Here is a 20642-nt window from a genome sequence, read left to right as displayed (position 1 = left end):
GAGAAGTTAAATCCCTTTCTAATCTTGGGCTGCTCTTTGGTCTGTGCTGCAGGGCAGCCCCAGCTGCCAGTGCTGCTGTTGGCCAGCAAACACCACAGCTGGCAAGAGCAGTGCCCAGGAGGGATTACACAGCAATGCTGTGGAAGTCATCATTTTTGGAGTAACTTTTGTTTCTCTCCAGGCTGTCACAGACCCCTGCAAGGCTGGTCACCTGGCTGGATTGCTCAAAGTTAAATCCAGCTAACAGCAGTGGGTTGAGCATAATTTTATTTATTTAGAGAATGTAGAATTTTGCTTGGTTTAGAATGAATCATCTAAAAAATTACTCTTTTTATTAGACTGGGAAAGGGGAGAGAACATAGTGTATTTTTGTAATCAGATTTGTGTATTAAAAGAAGCTGTTCCATGAGCAAGGTAGGTGAATGAGTACTGAAACAGTGCCATGGAAATGAAATCCTTTTCTCCTGGATGATGCTATGTTTTTCTTAGAACAGGTACATGATTGGATCAAAGAGTGAAGTCTGGCCAATACTTTGATGAGGGGATGTTCCTGAATATCATCTTTGAAATTCTGAACTCTCTGAAGATCATTTCCAAGGGATCTGTAAGTTACACCAGTGGAGTTTGCTGCTGAGGTTGCAGTTGGATTGTAACCAAACTGTTCACTTAGAAGAAAGGATTTGAAGCTGCTTCAGATTTTTCTTTAATACCAAGTTTACATGCCCTTTTTTTCCCTTGGCACACCTGTGTTGAAGTTGGATTTTTTGGTTGTTGTTGTTTTTTTGTTTTTGTTTTTGGTTGTTTGTTTGTGGGGTTTTTTAGCATTTTCTTCAAAGTACAAACTGCAACTTCTATCATTATTATTGACAGCTGAGGGTAACTTTGTTTTCAGAGAGGGACAGAAACAGCAGTTGATGAAATAGTCTCAGGCCCCCTAGGTAAAAAGGCAGGGGAAAACCAGTGCATCCTTTGCTGCACACATACAGCAGGGGCCAGTGGTGGTCAGAGCTCTCCTGAGCTACCTCAGAACATTTAGAAATGTCCCTCATTGAAATGTGAGTACGCATCAAGAGGAATTGATTCTGCTGTCACTGTGTGGGAGATGTTGTGCTCAAAGCTCGTGCAGGGACAGCAGCTTGTTCTGGAGCCCTCCTGTGCTGCCTTGAGGCAGGCACCCTCCTCCTCCTCTGCCAAGGGAGCAGCAGCTGGAGCTGGGCCAGTCCCTGGCACTGCTGCCCTTCCCAGGCCCTGCCTGGAGCAGCAGGAGGGCACACTCAGAACAACCACGGTGACTAAACCAGGGCAGGAGGAAATCCTTCCCCTTGTGGTGACTAAGATGTGATTATTTATTTATTTTTAAACCATTAATTGCAGTGTGGGACTGAAGTCCTTGCTGCAGACTTTCTAGCTTTGCACATGCAATGCTTTTTCACACACAAACATGAAACTGAGCTCATAAAGTCTTTATTGAAAAATACAATTGCAGTATTTCCATACAAAGTGAAGTAAATGGAATATAGTAACAACAAGAATTGTCTGACACTTCCATAAATATTTGTACAGAAACATCTACACAACTTCTGGACTTCAGCTTTTTGTTATGCAGGTAAGAAAAAACATGTTTTTATTTTAATTTAGTTGGATTTATAGTGGAATTAAGTCTTAAATTTTCCTATTTCCATTCCAGAAGGGCAGGAATGACTGAAAACAAGCTTTTAGCTTTTGCTTCCTCAGAAAGCCTTCTGGAACCTGAGTGTGCCACACTTTACATGAGGAACACCCCCTCCCCAGCACAGGACTGGCATCCTGTACTGTGGGAGAGTGCTGATGCTTTCCTAACACGTCTGGTATTTTGGACCTGTTTTAACTGAAAACAAGTGGTAAGTGCAATGCACACCACCTGCTGATCCTGGGAGCAGGGGAGGGATTTCTCCCAGCCAGCCTGGTTTAGGCCTTTTACAAAAACCAAAGCAAAACTCAGAGCCTAACTCCCAAGCCCAGTCCTTTAAACACAAACAAAATATCTAAGTATATGTTTTAGGAGATGGGCACTACCTTCCTGCTGCTGCCTGAGCAAGGGCTACAGTGCCTGACTATCAAGAAAAGCAACAAGCATATAAAATTCCTTGGAAAAAGCACACATCCCTGGCTTCCTGCATTCATTGCTGCATATACATCGAGTACAATGAATTCTTAATGCCATTTGCTGACAAGAGGAGCAAGGGGATATCAGATTGAAATAAATACAAAAGTCAAGAAAGACAGCTGAAGTCAGCCTTTGCAAAAAATATTCACATTTAGAAAGTGCCATTGCAAATATACAGCAAAATTCATCTGCCCTAAACATGATGCTTCACAGCCCCATCCCCAGTGTCACCTTGGGAACAGGTGTTCACTGTCAAACATTGCACAGCTCAAACCAATCAACAGCATTATCTCCCTTGGTACAGCAAAGGGCCACGCATTAAAGCTCAACACTGTGCTGCTTCTCAAGGGCACGTGTTACATCCTGAATAGGGACAGAGCCCATCCATCCTTCAAGGCTCAAAACACTCCCTTGTCCCTCTGCAAGCAGAACAGGACTGTGTGAGACTGTGACTCCTACGCTGTTAGTCTGTGAGGGGCTTAGTGAGGAATCCTGACACTGCTTCGGGGCAGGGCTCCGTGTGGAGGCACCTGGCCCTGGCTGGCCACAGCTGACAAGGGTGAGCACTGACTAGAGCCAAGCAAAGCTGTGAATACCTGCTGCAAGGTCCACAGCTGTGTTAGGGGTGTGCTCTCCAGGCAAGGCTGGAGAGGGCTCACTTGCCTTGCGAAGAGCTTAAGCAGGGCCTGTGGTTGTGTCCCTGTCCCCGCGCAGGCTGGGCAGGCTCAGTGAGAGCCTCGGTCGTTGGCCACGTCCTGCAGCCGTCGGAGCAGAGCCGTGTGGTTCTCCTGGCAGATGCGCTTGGCCGGGGCTTCGGTTCCATCTTCCAAGAGGATGCCTCTCTTCTTTGTGGGCGTTTCTCCAGTTCGAACCATGCTGTTGATTTCCTTTAGCCTCTGCAGGGCCAAGGGGCAGAAGAAGGATTAGCTCTTGCTGTTTTATGACTGCCCCAGTGTGATGTGAGCTGTTAAGATGCACTGCAGTGGGACTGGACAGGCTCTTCTGTGGAAATCTCTGCTGTACTAAGGTATTTTCATCACTGTACTGGTTCTTTCCCTCACCCCAGAGTAAGTCCTGAACTCAAGGGAGTTTGTTGTGTGTCTGCATGCAGAGCTCAAAGGCCCATCCAGCCCTACAGTTGTGGCAGCTGCATTGGCAGTTTGAGGAGCCTTAGGTGATGATGTGTGTGTAGGACAAGGTAAACAAAAGGTGTTGCAGAGTCTGCTCTAATTTCATACAAAAAACAGTTAAGGAATTAAAAAGTCAAACTGAAACCTTTAGTCTCACCTTCGAGGGGCTGCTGCTGAAGTAGTAGAATATTTTCTCTTGGGGAGAGAGGGCAGCCTCGTTTCTGTGTGGGGAGATGTACAGGGGGTGGTGCTGGGAGAGCTGCACTCTGCGCGGGGAGCCGAGGCGCACAAACGGGTACGGCGACAGCGGGGGTGACTCCGTCTGCTCGGAGAGAACAGGGGCACTCAGGGCTCACTGCAGCGAGGCTTGTGCACACAGTCAGACCACAGAGACGTACAACAAATGCAAGTTCTGTTGTGTTATTAGGCCAGATGAGTATTTTTTAATCTAAGGGGAGTTCACTGCACGGTCAAAGACAGAGCTCTGTTTGTTAGGGAAAAGCACAGGCTGTACTTACGGCATTGGAAGTGTACTTGAGGGCGAAGTCCTTGATCTGCTCGATGTAGACGTTGTTGTAGAACTGGATGAGGTCCCCGCGCTCCTCCTCGTCGCTGTCGCTGCCGGGGCCGCCGAGGCGCGTGGGCGTGGGGGGCGCGCTGGAGGGCTGGGGCACGGGCAGGGTGCTGCTGGAGCGCATCACCGGGCTCGAGTCACGGCTGCCTGCGGGCACTGAGGAATGGCAGTCGCCTTCTGTCAGCAGGACAAACACTGGGCTTGGCTATACTTCCTGCTAATTTGATGTGGAACTTGCAAAATGGATCTGTTTCTTTGCCTTCCCTCCCTGCCACCTCCCTCTGACATTAAATACTAATACCTACTGCTTTTACCATCATCTATTAAATACATTGAAAACTGCTGATAGGCATACATAGCATCACTTCTTCAGTTTCCTTTACAGAAGTTAATTCAAGGAAAATGTGTCAGTTCACATATCAAGGGAAGAATCCCCAGAGCTGTCAGCTGTGCTGAAATCAATGCTGTGGGTGTTGTTCCTATCTCTGCAGACAGTGCTACAAAAGAAACTGCTGCAGCTCTGTGGTTGTGATAAGAGTAACTGTGAACCTGGGCTAGCCCAGATTTCCTCATTCTGCAAAGACTCTGAAGTTCTTTGGTGTGTGAGCTGAACTCAGAGCTCAGGCCTTTCTTCAGCACATTCTTCAGGTAAGTGCCAAGTGGGAAAGGATTTGAAACTGTCAGAGTGGGTGCAATAAAAACTTTGAGTTAGAGCAACTCTTAAACCTTATCAATGTATTCTTAACTGTGTCTATGTTTACCCAAGGAGGAACTGTTTGGGGTGAAACAACACAAAATCTGACTCTTAGTTTACGCACACCGTTTTGCAAATGGAATTAAACCCAAGCACCTGGCCTTTGGAATCACTCACTTTTTTCTTTGCCCCTGTCCTTGCTCCTGTCTGTGGGTGAGTTCTGCTGGCTGCTGCTGTCACTGCTGCCCGAGCGGCGGCGGCGGCGGCCCTTGATGAGGACACTGCGATAGACCTGCGGGCACAGGGAGCTGGTGAGCACCAACAGCTGCCTGCAGACACTGCTGCCAGACCCTCACTGTGCTGCCACACTGCTGCCTGCAGGGCAAAGCAGCCCTGAGAGGAGCAACAGCCCACGGGCACTGCCTCCTTGGGCTTTAAGGAAAGAACATTTTCTAGTTTAGGTACAGTTTAGCACAAAAAGCTTTCAGTAGAGCAGGAGTTTGGGTATGACCACTCTCTTTTGAGAATGGTTCACAGACTGCATCCCCTTAATTCTGAATGTTGCTTTGCCAAACAGAATGAAGGCTTTTAATACCCCAGATCCCACATGGTTAAACAGTGCTCACGTGACTCTTGGCTTGCGGCTGTGTCCGGTAGCAGCGCATGATATTCTGGAATGATCTGTCTTCCTTAGTAACCTAAGCGGGGTAAACAGAAAAGATTCTGTTTTTCTGCAAGTTTATGGGTCTTTTGCTTGGCTTGGGCAGGTTGTGTGCATTTGTTGGTTTGGGGTTTTTTGAGAAAGTATTACTGGAAACATTAAGTTCTAAAGGAGATTTTTGTTTGCTTTTTCTTTGTTCCCACTGTACCTTAGTCATGACATAGATGGCACACATCAGCAGCTGATCCAGGTGTCTGTCCATCATGATTTCAGGGCAGTGCACTAAGGAATACTCGAAGCATGTCCAGATCTTTTTGCGCAGCTCATCAGACACATCGAGTTTGGCACAGAGGTCCCTCAGACGAACGCTGGCCAGGTGATACACCTGTGACATGGGACACTGTGCTCAGGCCCACAGCAACACTGCTCTTCTCACCCAGCAGAAGAATAGCTCAGACTTGCACACTTGTGCAAATGCTAAGCCAAGAGCAAAATAAATTCAAATTTAACTTCTTTGCTTACAAGGCACAGACATTCTCAGTACTAGAGTCAGTGCTAAGAAAACATTTGTTTGAAGCTTAAATTCTAAGCTGTCCTGAGCACAGAAAGGGCACTGCATTGCCTACAGCAACCCCTGTATTGAATAAAGCACAAAGTCTCAAAAGTGAACTTCTTTCTCTGGAAGAGCCTTCTAGAAAGGGACACCTTTAAGAACCTGCTGGCCAAGTACAGAATCTATTTCCACATCCTGATATGCCAGCACACTCCTTTGCTAGTGAGAGGTCACTTGCAGGAGAAAACTGCTGTTCACGTGTGTATGAATAATTAAGGTACAGATGAAATGTAATATGCCCTCATTGTTACAACCAGTAAGTGTGTGTTTTTAAAATTACTGCAGGTTTACCAAAATAAGAACTAAGCAAAGCACACTTAGATCAAGAAGTACCTTTCTGAAGAAGAGTGCAAGGGAGCCCATCTTGCGAGGCCTGGCGGCCGTGGCACTGAAGGGCTGGGTGTGTCTCTGCTCTCCAGGGGAGATCTGCTGCACTGTTAACTGGCCTGGCAACTGCAGCGCTGCCCCAGCCATGGGAGGGTTCAGGGGGCCAGCCAGAGCCTGGGCACTCAGAGGCTGCATGGGCCCAGACACAGCCTGGGGCTGGGCACCCACGTTTACCTGGACCGGGAAGAAAGTTATCCCTCCATTTTCATTGGCAATACCTGCAACGTAACGAAAAGAGCCCGAAATAAGAGCAAGCTGTGCGGGGGATGTGTGTGTGGGTTTCGAGTTTTTAAAAATAATTCAGTACTACTTCTATTCATTATAGGTAGTTAATTTAGACATTTAGTAGCTAAGTAGACATTTAGTACATTATACATGAAATTGTTAAATCAAAATACTTTGGAAACTTGATCATGAGCCAAGGAGATAAGGAAGCTGAAGGAAGGTCTTCCCTCTAAGGCAGCTGTCCCCGGCTGTCCTGATCCCTGATGGGCACACGCGTGCATGGCTGTGCAGCAGCCTCTCCTCACCTTGCACGGGTATTGTCACCGTCTGCCCGTTGTTGGCCGTCACGGTGGCCGTTGCCATCGTCACCAGGGTCTGGCCGGGCACGGGGGTCACGGACACGGCCTCGGGGCTCTGCACAGGCACCGGGGCCACCACGGGCGCCGGGGGCACCCTGAGCGCCGCGCCCGCCTCGGCACCGTCGCTGTCGGCAAAGAGGCGCCGCCGCGTGGGGTTGGCCGCGGGAGAGCTGAACCTGTCGTACAGCGTGGCCGGAGGGGAGGACAGCCCTGCCGAGGACACACACACACACACACACACATTCAGCTCCTGTTTGACAAGCCCTTATTTTACACACAGGTGATGGAAAGCTAATGCAAACCAAAATATGTCATGCAAAGCTCTTCAGGAAAAAAAAACAGATTGCTTTTAGAGATGACCTAATCTTCAACAGTGCTGTGTTTAATATTTTTCTAAGCTTATGTATTATATTTTATTTTTTTCTAGTGAAAAAGTTTTGAGGTGTCACATAATACACAGAGCAGTTCCTTTTCTGGTATAACAAGACAGTAACCCAATTAGAGTGTAAGCTGTGTGTGTGCATGTTCAACACATACATACACATGCTGTTCATACTCATCACCTGAGAACACCCTATCAAAGCAGCAATGTTCACACCAATAAATCCATCAGTCTTAGACCTCTGATGCAACTCTGTGAGTTGCAATACAAATACCCTGTACAAATGTGTTTGCAGCTAACTAAAGCAGCTTCCTCCCTTACATAATTTAATCTAAGTCAGCAATGTACAGCATGTTCTGCTTTAAAACTTCTCACCTTTTGCCAGTCCTCCACTTTCAGCACGAACCTCGTTTATCCGCCGTGGCGTCAATGGGGAACCCACAGCACTGCTCCCAGCAGATCTCTCCAAGTGCTGAGGTGGCATTACCTAAAATATTTATCCTTTTATTACAGTGTCTGTATCACACATTAACTACATAGCAAATTTTTAAAAGCTACTGCACTACAAATTTTGAACAGCAAAACTTTGTGGAAAAATAACAAGAAAAGTGACAAATCTACCCTAAGCCAAACAAAACTAGTAGTGATTGTGCTGCTCTGGAAGATACACATTGTAATAGTCTTTCTGTGGCTACTGTGTGTACTTTTTAGCATGTTTCTTGTCTAATAATCTTTCCAAGTGTTACTGGTCCAAACAGTCCCTGCTTGTTCATTTTGTTCCCTGTTCTGCTACACCAATAAAATGCTGGATAAAATCCTGGCTGAGAATCATCTCTGTTGCAGATATCTCTCCACAGAGATGACCCTGACCAGGCCAGGGCACACTGCACTGATGGGCTGTGATGGTGGAACTGCTACTGGGACACGTCAGGCCTCTCATTCAGGGTACACAGGCCTGTGTCTGCCCTCCTGTCAGATTATCAAAGCTTTGTAACACACAAAGATGTGCTCACCTCCTCACAAGTAGGAACTTTGTTTTCATTTTCTCTGATCCTGTCCCACAGCACGGATTCCCGTTTCCATGCCATACTTTCCAGGATCTGTTCCTCAATGTGGTTCAGGTGCTTCACCACTTCCCGACAAAGGCCGTCCTCTGCTCTAATGAAAACCTCAATTACCTGTGCAGTGGATAACTGTGATCAACATAAGGTACTCTTTCATAGATTCACTCTTAAACAAAGATCTAATTCTAGTACTTGGTTTTCAAGGAAGAACAGACTATTAGAAATATGAAGGCTGCACTTCTATGACTCAGTCCTAGGCTGTCATACAGGTCAATGAGCACTCGTGACTCTGTAAGCATTTCCAGCTATCAAACACATTACCTTGTAAAAATGATAAACTGGAATGTCAAATATTTCAGTGACAAGTGGGAAGTTTCCAGGTGGGTTGTAGGTAAAGGTAACGATCTCCAGGCAACACGCCAGCAGAGACCTGTGAAACACATCTTGCTCCAGTATTGCCTGCAAGAGTTGCAAATTTTAAAGCTTATTTTACAGTGTAACTATAGAACAATAAAACACTTTTTATTGTCTCAATAGCAAGATTCTCAAGCTTACAAAAAGTGAAGCTATTTTTTAAGGAACAGAGTTCAAAATGAGCCATCTTTGCTCATTAAAAATTTAATCTATCTTTCTGTTTGCAAACACAATTTCTTGAACCTTTTTTCTTCCATTCAGGTGTACTTACAGGGTTCTTCTCAGAGATTTACCCTCATTTTAAATAGCTGACAATTCTGTTCTACATTTGTGTTCCTTTTTTGCAGGCTCAACTTTAAAAGTGGTACCCTCTGATTAGTTTTCCTTACAGATAAGTCAGTGTCTCTCAGTCTCTTCCTCTCTTCCTCAATGACTGACTCCAAGACCTTGTAGTAGAGCATCTCAGCACGACGAAAATGTTTACTAGCAACATCTGCAGGAAGTTTAAACAGAAGCAATATTGTAAAATGCAATTAAAAAGTATTATAGTCTTCAGATACAGAAACACAACAGTAGCTTGTGTGGACTTCTGGGCTGCTGTGGATACAATACTTTCAGGACTAAACCAGTTCATTTCAAGTTAATGTAGGAATCCTTCTCCTACACTGCCCTGATTTGTGAATGCAGAGCAGAATAATTTGCTACTGAACTCAGATTTTGGTGCCACAGCCATGTCTAAGAACAATCTTTAACACTGCTATAATAGACACAAAGCAAATTCAGAAAAAGCACCTGAACAGATCCAGTTTGCACTGTGCAACAAAAACCACTGAAGCAACTCAGCTGACAAGAACAAAGGAAGGCCTTGTTAAGAAACAAGGTCAAGAGCATCTTCCTTATATTCAGTCCATCTTCAGGCACTTCAGATACCAAGACAACTTGGCAAATCATGTTTTTTCTTTTTATCCTGGCAGGATTTTAACACCTGTAGTAATCCATCCTCATATGTAAGCCAAAGTTGCTGTTGGGTTTTTAAAGACTACAGTTACTCAGATTTTCCTTACGAGCACAGAAATCCATGCCATCACTAATATTCTTATATTTGAGAGAAGTGGGCCACTTCAAAGTCCTTTTCATTTCACTTCTCTAGTGCTGAAAGTATGATCAAATTCCAGTGATTCAAGCTAAGGCTGATGATAAAACTTTACACAGCATTGAAATTTGCTGTGTCTTAAGAACACACCAAAAGGCAAGAGAAGTAGAAAAGACACTTGTGCTAAAGCATCACCTAGTACATAAAACTTCATTAAAAGAGATGCATGTGTTTACAGACATTTTATGGATAGGCAAAATGTTTCCCACCTTTGGAAAAATTACTGAATTCTCCTTCAGACTGAGTGCTCTGACAATACACTTCATGCATTTCTTTTACTCTGTTTGCAATGGATTGAGAAGGATCTCTGGAGCATGACCTGAAAATAAAAACTGAACATTTTCAATATACTATTCTTACTAAGACCAAAAACACCCTATTTTTTTATATGTTGAAAGCATAAAAAATGGAAATACATTGCACAGCAATACAAAGAGATTCAAATGTGTCTAACTGCAGAACAGTTTATCCACATGGAAAATAAAGGTTAGTTTGCATCTCCTATAGTATGGAGTGATTTCCTGGGTAGTGCCATTTGTTAAGCAGGAAAAAAAGTCTTGAAAATTTTATGCTGGCAACTTGTGGTTAGAGAAGCTCAGAACTGCTGAGTTTTAAATGGTGCATGTTCATCAGTCTCTAAGGACAGATGAGTCTAAATAAAGAGAACAGTCCTTTGAAATGTACATGTCTCTCTGAATTCCATTTTACTCCGGTAGTAAAAGACTGGCTCACATTTTAAATTATACTGTTCAGCATTAATGTTTGGTATCAAAACTAGAACAGAAAATAGGGTTATTTGGCTAAACACCGAATTTACCTGAGTATTTGCTCCAGATTTTCACTGGGGGCATTTTTCAGCCCTGCCAGCATCGTGTGCAGGCGGCTCAGGCTGTAGGTTGCTATGGAAACAGGTGTCACGTAGGGGTTGCTCTCTTTAATATACTTGTGGCAAGTAAGGGGGGTTATGATCCCGAGTGATTTGGACTGAAAATAAGAAAATAACCACACATACATATGCACTGTTATAAACTTTGATAAAGGTCATAACCTAGAAACATCAATCTGCAGAGTTCTTACTCTGTGTTATGGAAAAAATGGCTCCAAATCAAACAGCCCAAAGCAGACCATGACTCAGGTGAGAGCCAGCAAGGAAGAATTTGTGTTGCTCAGATATTTGTATCAAACAGTTCTGTATAAACAGAGGGGATGTGACCTATGCTGGAACTGAAATGTGAAACAATTAGACTGATGACAAAAATCCCCCCAAACCCCAGAGTTCCTTCCTAGCCCGAGTAACAAAGGCAGCTGTAGCTCATAGCAAAGGTGTACTGAGCCAGGGCTTCCTTTCAGCAGCTTTAACCTTTAACATGAGAAGTCCTTCTGATCAGCATTTTAGCTTGTTTGCATCAGATCAAATCATTACATTAAAATAATGTAACATCAAGGATATCCCTTCAATTAGCACACAGCAAAATCACTGCGTCTTCTAATTACCTAAATGCACAGTAACTTCTTTTAACAAATACATTACACTCTTCACCTTGAAGTCCAGCTCCCAATACTCTGCCCATTTTCTCCCCACACTCCAAGGTGTGTTTTATTTGTGTCTCCATAGGCAGCCAGGGAGGGTGGCACATAAAAACAGCAACATAAACCATGCCAGACTCACCCTGTCAAAATGCTGCTGCAAATTATGCTTCACTTGTACCCTTTCAGCTGTTTCCATTGCTGAAGGTGTGTTTAAGCACCTCGTGAGGGTTCCAATTTCCTCATCCGCATCCTCGCCCAGGAATATTCTCTCATCGAGATTCCCCACTGACAGCACGTACTCCTCATAGGCCTTGTTGATGGCTTTGCTACAGCAGAAAGGAAAGACAGACAAACCCCTTTATTCAGACTGCTTTGTTCACCTGCTCACACACTGAACACAGTTCTGGCCTGGGGAAATCTGCTTCTAATTTCTTTTGACCCTCACTGATGGAGTGAAGCTCCTTTAAGATCTCCAGCAGCTGAAACATGCCAGTGGCAAGGACATTATCTTCCCTGTGTATCTGATGCCCTGCCATTTATCCAGCTGCAGGAAAAACAAAGTAAAATACTGAGAACTCCTGTTTCCTGTGAACTACTCAAAATTTACACAGCATCATGTCATAAAATACACGGAACCATTTTTCTAGCATTAAAAGAAATTAATTCCCACCCATAAACATCTCTAAACACCACCAAACCCATTCTTTTCCCTCTCACTTCCTACTCAATGTGCTCCCACAGCTTTTCATCACAACTCTGAGCTACACACACATAAAAAAAACCAGAAAAGAGAAACAATAAAAGCAGCCATCAGGCAGCACCATTGCTGTTCCAAGCAGGCCTCAGCCCCAGCACTGCCAGCACGAGGCAGCAGTGCTGGGTGGCTGTGATGAACACACGGGGACTTACACGCTATCTCCAAAGTTCCCAGGATCCAGAAATCCCGTCAGATTTTCATCCTTTCCTTTCAAAAGCTGCAAGACATTTAAGAACAAAGGATGGGCATTTCATTTCTTAGAAAGGTTTTGAAGGTAACAAGTAAGGAGAGATTTTTCCATATTACAAATTTACTGACCAACCTTTTTGTCAAAAAGCTTCCGAATATAAGGCTTCCAAAAATGTTCCTTTATACCTTTTGCTTCTAAAACTAATCCATAATGTAAAGAACACAGTTTTTCAATGATGCAGGGAGGATCAGATGACACTTTATAATCCTTACTATGGAAGTCTTCAGGTAGACCTACAATTCAGAATATTGTATGATTTAATTTTGCAAATACATATCCTGCTTTCTTATTAAACTTAAATTCTATGCTGTGTAGTCAAGGTAGTATGAAATTAAAACTAATTAGCAAACTAATTAGTTCCCTTGAAAGAATTACTAATTATGCAATGACCACTAAACTGGGTAATGTTATCAAAAGCAAATTTTGAGTTAGAGATTTAAAAACATTTGTTACTGTGTGATAAAAATTACATGTATCAATTCTAATAGGAAATAAATCAAACACTGGTGAACTACAATATTTATTTGAGATAATGGTTCCAGGTCACATCAGACACACCACAACTGAAGGCCAATCCTGTACAGCACTGAAAATGCAGTGCAAGCCTGGGAAGAGTTACATCAGAAATTCCATGGCAACTTCTCACCATTCATTTGAATTTGTGGTTATCAAGTGAACCTACGCTTCCATTCTCTTCAGAGAGAGAACAGCAGCAATCCAGAAATGAGAGAAAACCAATCTCCTATTTGAGCCCCGGGTCTTTCTGAATTGCTGCATCACAGAACACTCCAGTCTCACTGTGCCCAGTGACAGCTGTGTCATTATGCACTTTTTCACTGACATTAAACCCTCATTAACTCAAAATATTACTCTGGAACTTCCTTCCAGGGTATTTCCACAGTACATCAAATTCTTAACCTAATGCATTATTGACAAAATTCTCTAGTCTGTTATTACATACTACATTAATAAGAATGGAACTGTGTAGACAGATCCAGAAAATAGGAATTCTCATGTATTCCGAATCAATTTATTTTTTTCAACATACCCTTAAAATGAGGATTCAGGAGCTCTTTACGGTTAGGACACTGCAGAGCATTTCCATACACGAGATCCAAAGCACATAACAAGAGATGGTAGGAATTGACCAAGTCATCACTGATCATAGGAAAATTTCCTGCAATATTAGAAAGATATAAGACACAAAATTAGCTAGGATTTAAGAATTTTTTAACCAAGAGCCTGTTGATATTTGTATTACAATCAGTAATGGAATCTTGGAAACACTCTGTGTGACTGTACCTGGATAGTGACACAGGCAGTAAAGCAGACTCACAATTACATGTAATAAATATCAATGTAAAATATTTTTTCAGAAACAACAACAACTGTGAAGGAACTGAAATATATTGTGCTGTTTTGAAATCAAACCTTACCAAAATGTTGATAAATAAGCTGTTGCTGCTCCCTCATTCACAGTAACCTCATTAACCAGTGCATAAATAACTTGAAGCAGCACAAACTGTATAATGCAAACTGCCTCAAGGCAGAAAACTGCTTCTGTAACCCTGGCAGCACCAGCCCAGTGCCTGCAGAGTCACGTCCTTCGCTGGATTCCCCCTGCGCCTGCCCACAGCAAACTCTGCTCTGAAGGCCAAGGAGGGGCAGGATGGGCTCTGAGACTCAACTTTTCCCCTTTTCCCCAACTCTGCCCTGCTGTAAACAGCTGCAAACAACCTTAACTTTGGCAAGGCTAGACCCAGGTTTTCCGATGGCCCAGAAACTGCTCTCTCCTTCAGCCCCTGCCCCTCACTCCAGTACCTGTACTTAACTCAGATTTTTTTAAACAACCTGTTCTCTTGCAAAAAAATTGCTGGGAGCATACTCACTATAAACAGTAATAAATATAACTTAATTTCTCTTGTGCTTTACAGAAGAGCTAAAATATGCCTATCTCTGACCTGGTTTATTAAGTATTTTTCATCTATCATTTTCCTGCAGAAAAGAGTCCTTGTAACCAATTCACTCTTTTAACACCTCTACTGAGATTACAATCAGAGTTGTACATGACTTTTTACTGAACTTATTTATGTTTATGATATTCCTCTAGAGGAGTGGCCATAGCTAAAGAGTTTAGTAGAATAAATTATACAATTAATCAATAATATAAATTACAATTCTATTACTTTTTATGCACATGATGTTTCTATTACTCCTTAAATCCTAACAACTCTTCCACTCTCCCTTTTTTCTCAGGGAAGCTCCAAATCATTTTGCTGAGCCCACTCTGAAGAACAAGTTAAAATTCTTGAAGAAATCTATCAAACAGTAATAAACTCACTTAGAACACATTGAAATGGATATATGATTAGACAATTTTTCTCAATTATGCTGTTAATTTTTTACTAGTAACATTCAAATATATGCTATTTTCTAGTTCCATGTTTTTAGAAGAAAAATAATTTCAATGTAGCTAATTTTAACTATTTAAAATAATGAACCCTAGATAAAATTTTAATTCACTTTACCCACTTATCAGTTATTTCCAAATCATTAAAAGTTAACAGTAAAGCAATGAAAATCCTAAATAATATTAGCAAACCTTTAATGAAATTCTCAAGGTAACTGTCATAACACAGGTTCAGTTCCACAACCATGACAACTAGGACAGCAATCCTTACTTTCAGCACAAAAATAAATATAATTTCACAGTGTCAGTAGTTCCATGGTAATTTTTTGTTGCTGACATTTCACACAAGGCTTCCTTTCACAACCTCGTACCAAGTAATAAAAACCAGAGACTTTTTTCCCATCAATTTTAAAGAAAGAAATGAAAGAGTTTGAAGAGCAGTTCTTACAAGCAGCATCTGAAGCAGTCCCACTGCACAAGGGGCTCCCTCAGCGAGCAGTGCATGCACTGAAGGCAATGGGCTGCAGGGACAGACAAGCCTGGGCCTGCCACTGCTGTGTGGTTGCTGTGATAAGGATTTACTGCCCACCCCAAAGCACACAGCACAGAGCCTCACACCAACACCCAATGCCTCAGCAGTCACTCGGTTCCCATTCTTGTGCTGCCACACTTTAATAACCATTTAGTAACTTTACAGCTTCTAAGCACTGTATGTTTTTCTTTTGCTTGTAAAATTCAATCAGAGGTGTTATCAACATGGTATTCTCCACAGGATTAGTTATTGTGTCTGAAACTGCTCGTAATTAACATGCAGTTGTAATTAACTTGTAATCAAGGATGCAGTTACTCAAACATGTCAGTCAATAACTTAGCAACAGGGAGACCCATAAAGTCCCTCTGCACCTTGCCAACCATCCAGTCTTCCCACAGAAGTGAGGACTTTACAGAAGGAAAAGAAAACCCTGTGATTTTCCAGACTGACCTACTTACTCTCTCAGCTACCTACCTGTGCTAAGGAACTGAAGTCCTGACTGACTGGAAATAAGTACAGTACTAACTCTGCTCTGGGCTCAGTGGCTGAAATCATGCTGTGTTTCAGGCTGAAAGCACCTGGAGTTTCAGAAAGACTTCTCTTGTCCAGTAAGGTGGAATTTGCAGCCTTACAAAAAGGCATCTTCCTCCCAGGATGGAGTGCTCAGTGCAGCACTGTGCCCCAGCACACCCTTCCTGACCTTCGTGCAGGGATGTGGTGCTGAGGGTCCAGCACTGCTGCCAGGAAGCCTCTGCAGTGTGGCACAGAGCAGAAAGAAAGGCTTTGTAAACAGAGTTCTGTGCTGAACAAAATTACTGCCAGGCCATTTAGTATTGCCACAGACTACTCTGTCCTAGCCTCAAAATCATCCAGTTTAGCACACTGTAGGAATCTTAACACTGATTCACTTTTAAATTTGAAAAAACATCCTATCACACACTGCCAAATCAAAACAAAATTCCTTTTATCTCCTTCCTTGAAGAAATGAAAACATTGGTTTTCCTCCAATAGGTGTTATATTATGAAAAAAATCGAGTTACTGGACATTATCAATGGATCTGAACCTACAGTGATGCTCTTTCCATGTGGAATATCAATCCTGTCTTTACTGTCCCCAAAGCACCACCCTACTTATACGTCAGTCACAGTGAGCACTCATCAAAGCAGACTTGAAACGAGGCTTAGCAATGTGGAAACTCTTTAAGACACAGATTTGATGTGGAAAGATTTTAGACTATACGTGCTATGACTGAACAACTGAAGCCTAAAACAAGGATTTAATCCTGTTCCTTCCTTTTTCTCCCAAAAGTCACTTTCAAGAAAAACATCTGAAATTCTCTACTGTTCTCATAAGCCTTAAGGCTGCTCTTACAGTAAAGGTTATATATATGTATATGTATTATATGTACACTACACCTATTGGATGTTTTAAGGACAGAAGTAAAATAATGACTAATAAAACTATGTCTGCTGTATTTAATCCCTTTCAGATCCCTTACCTTTTGCATGAACAAACAGCACCCAACAAAACTGGAAAACTTCGGTCACAGTACATGGTTGTCGTCTTTTGGAGGAAAATACAGCAAGAAGACAGTAAGCTCAATGAATCAAAACTGATAAATCATCATACAAGAATCACTAATTCAAAGAGAAAACTAAGCTTTGCTACAGTGTGGCCAAAATATTACACTCTTCCCACAAAACCCTGACTAAAGGAAATACAGAAAGATGCACAAAACCTACAAGAGGTTTAGTGTAGGCACAACAGGAACCCCAGTCTCAGGCTGCAAGTTCAATGCCACAGCACTCCAAATACAAACACTAATAAAGAAACAAAGTTTCTAGTATAAAGTAAAATACCCACAAGACCTGCAGCTATGAAGAAATCCATGGGAGTTACTGGGCAGTGAAACAGACTGAGCAGAACTATAAGTTATTAAAGTCATGCAGGGCATAAAAGGATCAAATTCTTCCTGTCTTTCCCCATCTTTGCAACATTGGTGCTTCCCTTGCCTACAGGCTGATTGCAATCTCTCTCCTCTCCCCTACCCCCCAAATATCATAAACTCAGCAGCTTTGGGATCTCCTGCCCCTGCCAGACCTGAAACTGAAACAGAGATGAAAAATTTACTGCAACCAAGGACAAACCCACTCTGATATTATGAACAACAACTATGAAAATACGGTCAAAATACAACCAAGCAACCTCATTATATTTTCACTGAAGTAATGCTCTAAAATCAGTCTGGAAATAACAGAAACACACCTCTGTTTTCTTCCTCTCTGTTGACGAGGTTGATCTTCTTGAGGATACCTGAAAATGTCCTGAAAAATGGGCTCATACTTCTTAAAAATGACTGCAGAAACGGTGAAGTTCCTCTCTAATCTCTCGGTTCGCTCTCTGAACTGGGATGGGAGATTTGCCATGTCTTCCCACTTCTTCATCTTGTTAAAAAACTCGATCAAGCTGGAAATACCGCACAGGTTAGATCTGAAAGGCCGTTTGTTTTTCCTGCACAAATAAACTCTACATTTTCAACGAAAGTGCAATTTCCACTGCCCAAACTGCTGATGAAATGGTGGCACTGCAAACATGACAACAAACCCAGAGCCAGTCCTCCACCCATAAACATGGATAAGCAAAGACAGCTCGTGAAATATTTTTAGATCCTGGGCTGATAACCACATTAACTATGTACTCACAGTCTGGCATCTTCTCACAAAGACAAATCTACTCCAATAGTTAGATTATCCTAAATCAGATTTGCCTCGTTTTTCTGAATTATTAACTTAAATATAACAACCTGTGAGATCTACAATGCTGGTAATATTCTACAAAGTATGAAAAATCTCTTAGGTTTTAGTAAACTGCACTTTGAAAATTTGGCTTTAATTCCTTTTCTGTTTCTTTATCTACACCTTCTTTTTCAGTGTTGCTAGTCTTGATAGCCCAGAGCAGAAAAACAATTTATCAACATTTAATTACCTGAATTTCTGATTTGAAAAACAAAAGCTTATAGAGGAACACTTTTACATTGTTTCAATCAACAGCAATGCTTCAAAAGTAGAGGAAATGGGATAAAAAGTATACAAGAACATTCTTTCCTTTGTTGTGACAATCTGGAATTTTTAGAAAACAATGAGAGTGCTATTAAATAACGTCAATTTTTTCAGAGCCTCTTCTTTTTTACTTTATGGACATAAACGTTTGACACAAATTTGTTCATCAGATTCTTATTTCAGTTAGTGACTTTAGCAAGAACATGTGAAAAGTGAAGTTTTCTTATGCAAAAATGGAGATAAATCTTGTGAACATTTTCACAGTGAACTACAAATGGTTTGTCATGTGAGAAGTTCACACTTTGCACACCCCCAAAATTGACTGTTCTTCAGTGATTGGCTTCTTTCTCCTTTGAGTGAAGGAAGTCAATCTCTTATTTTCAAAACCAGTGTTTTTAGGAACGTAGTACTGAGCCAAAGGAGCTGCCCTACTTCTGTGGCAGTGAGCTATAACACAAACATTCCAGGGATATAAACTCTATCTTCAAAAGCAGGAAACAAGAAACACATTTAGCTTTTATTCTCTATTTCCAATTTCACAAGGTGAAATCTCTTTGAGATTTTGCAAGTCTAAAATCATCAATAAAAGTTACCTCTGGTCTGAACAGCGCAGGATTCTGGTTAAGGATACGTAATTTCCTTCTGCTGTTCCTCTGCTCACAGTTGGAATTGCTTTCCTGCAAGCCACGTACAAGGCACAAGCCAGCCAATGCATGTCATTTCCCTGTGAATCAAAACATCAGGCATCTACAAAACTTCACTGAAAAGAAAAACATGCTTTTCGGCTACCCCAACATCGGGGAAAACACTGTGTCCTGAACAGATGGAGTTCAACCAGGGAGAAAGTTCATTCGCTTGTTTCAAACTTCTCTTGTGCTTTGGCTTTTTAACTGCAGCAAAACAGGTGGTAAATAGACACTAAACGACATCAAAACGACCCTTACTAGTTAGCATTATAAATTTCACATTTGATTCAAAGTGTGAAATATATCTTGAGTCTATAAAAATAAATTTTTAGTGTTGTTCTTCTACAGCACTTTGTATTGCTTGGATTTAAAAGGAAAAACAAAAGGCTACAATTCTTGTAACCAAAACATTCTTCTGCCCTTATAGGACAGTAGGAAAAGATAAACATCGCTTCCATTTTGCCCTTTATTACAGAGCAGAAGAATTATTCAATCCGGTACCTAAAGACAGAAATGAATACTAATGAGCACTTGACATTTTATCCTCCGTCTTTGATCAAATAGTAACACTTCAGTGGAAAAAAGGACGGGTAACACAAGCGGCCAAACTGAACTCGACGCTGTGGTTGTGTCGGGTGATGTGACGGGCCCGGGTGAGCGCACGCCCCCGGGGCCAAGGCAAGGCTCGTTCCGAGCATTGCCCCATCCGCGATGTGACACAGGGGCTGCTCCTCCCCGCACGGGCGGGCCCGGCCCCGCAGCACCGACCCTGCCCGGCTCCCTGCCCCGAGAGCCGCCCGGTCACCGGGAGGGCAGCGCCGGGGGCACCCGGGAGCTGCCGAGGGTTATCACAAGCGCCACCTTTGCTACAGGAAGGCACCGATAAAAGGCGCATCCGAAGCTCCCGGGCGCGTCACCGCGTGTTCCTGTTTTCAAGAACGACGCCACCAACCCTTCCCCTTTCACCTTTCACCCTTTACTCCCGGCCCGGGCCGTGCCGCGGCCGCGCAAGCCCCCAGGAATAACCGAGCAATGTGATCACACCTGCGCCGGGCATCTCCGCGGGCCCGCGCGGCTGCGGAGCGCCGCTGGCCGAGGCCGCTGTGCCGCTCCTCGGCCCAGCTGCTGGGGGCCAACGGACACAGCCACGGGGGCTCGTCCATTTTTAACACCTTTCCCAATTGTGACTCCCAATTGCGGCGGCTATTCCCGGCCGCCCGGGCGGTGCGAGGGAGAGGCCGCCGCGCCTCCACCACCGTCCCTTCCCTCCGCACCTCACCCCCGCCTCTCGCCGCGCTCCCCCAGGGCCGGCCGCGGCCCCGTCCCCCCTCCCGCACCTCCAGGGTGTAGTTGCGCCTCATGCTCTGGTAGCTCAGCCAGGCCTCGGCGCGGGCGCGCTCGTCCATATTGAGGCTCCTGCAGAGCTCCTCGTAGCGTTGCCGGGTCTCGCCGTCCTCGCCCGGCGGGGAGGGGGCGGCGGCCGCGGCCCCCGCGGGACCCGGCTCGGCCCCGGCCGCGTCCTCGCCCGCCATGCCGCGCCCCGCCGCTGGGGGGCAGCGCCGCGCTCCGCGCACCGCGCCTGCGCCGCCGCCCCGCGCGTTCGAATCCAAACACC

The 20642-nt window shown here is 43.6% G+C and overlaps 1 protein-coding gene across 3 annotated transcripts; it reads right to left on the bottom strand.

The window, feature by feature from the left end:
• Positions 1–1448: 1448 nt before the first annotated feature.
• RBL2 (RB transcriptional corepressor like 2) lies at positions 1449–20642 on the bottom strand. Of its 3 annotated transcripts, none has more exons than XM_063410644.1 (22): positions 20365–20642; positions 18935–19065; positions 17548–17748; positions 16781–16845; positions 13388–13516; positions 12412–12572; positions 12242–12306; positions 11472–11658; positions 10620–10786; positions 10012–10121; positions 9039–9142; positions 8557–8694; positions 8185–8349; positions 7547–7658; positions 6736–6999; positions 6152–6423; positions 5414–5590; positions 5171–5242; positions 4722–4836; positions 3795–4027; positions 3434–3598; positions 1449–3042 (listed from the first exon to the last, which is right to left on the bottom strand). In XM_063410644.1, the coding sequence occupies exons 1-22, from the start codon at positions 20557–20559 to the stop codon at positions 2872–2874; spliced, it is 3399 nt and encodes a 1132-aa protein (XP_063266714.1). In that variant the 5' UTR covers positions 20560–20642; the 3' UTR covers positions 1449–2871. The 3 variants fall into 3 exon arrangements, with proteins under 3 accessions (XP_063266714.1, XP_063266715.1, XP_063266716.1); XM_063410645.1 differs by having other exon boundaries at positions 3795–4006; positions 20365–20640; XM_063410646.1 differs by lacking the exons at positions 16781–16845; positions 17548–17748; positions 18935–19065; positions 20365–20642 and adding an exon at positions 15198–15314.

Source organism: Prinia subflava, chromosome 13 (genome assembly GCF_021018805.1).
Source record: "Prinia subflava isolate CZ2003 ecotype Zambia chromosome 13, Cam_Psub_1.2, whole genome shotgun sequence".
In the NCBI taxonomy this organism is placed as follows: domain Eukaryota; kingdom Metazoa; phylum Chordata; class Aves; order Passeriformes; family Cisticolidae; genus Prinia; species Prinia subflava.
The sequence above is the reverse complement of the archived record's forward strand: the minus strand, read 5'-3'. Positions and strand labels throughout refer to the sequence as shown.

What these genes read in the sequence shown, in the direction of transcription:
- RBL2 (XM_063410644.1), bottom strand. Translation starts at nt 20,559, where the DNA reads ATGGCGGGCGAGGACGCGGCCGGGGCCGAGCCGGGTCCCGCGGGGGCC. An exon ending in CCTGAATCCTCATTTTAAGG is followed by an intron (nt 12,573 to 13,387) that starts GTATGTTGAAAA and finishes TCTGAATTGTAG; the next exon opens with GTCTACCTGAAGACTTCCAT. An exon ending in TCAGCAGCAGCCCCTCGAAG is followed by an intron (nt 3,043 to 3,433) that starts GTGAGACTAAAG and finishes TTGGCCCTGCAG; the next exon opens with AGGCTAAAGGAAATCAACAG.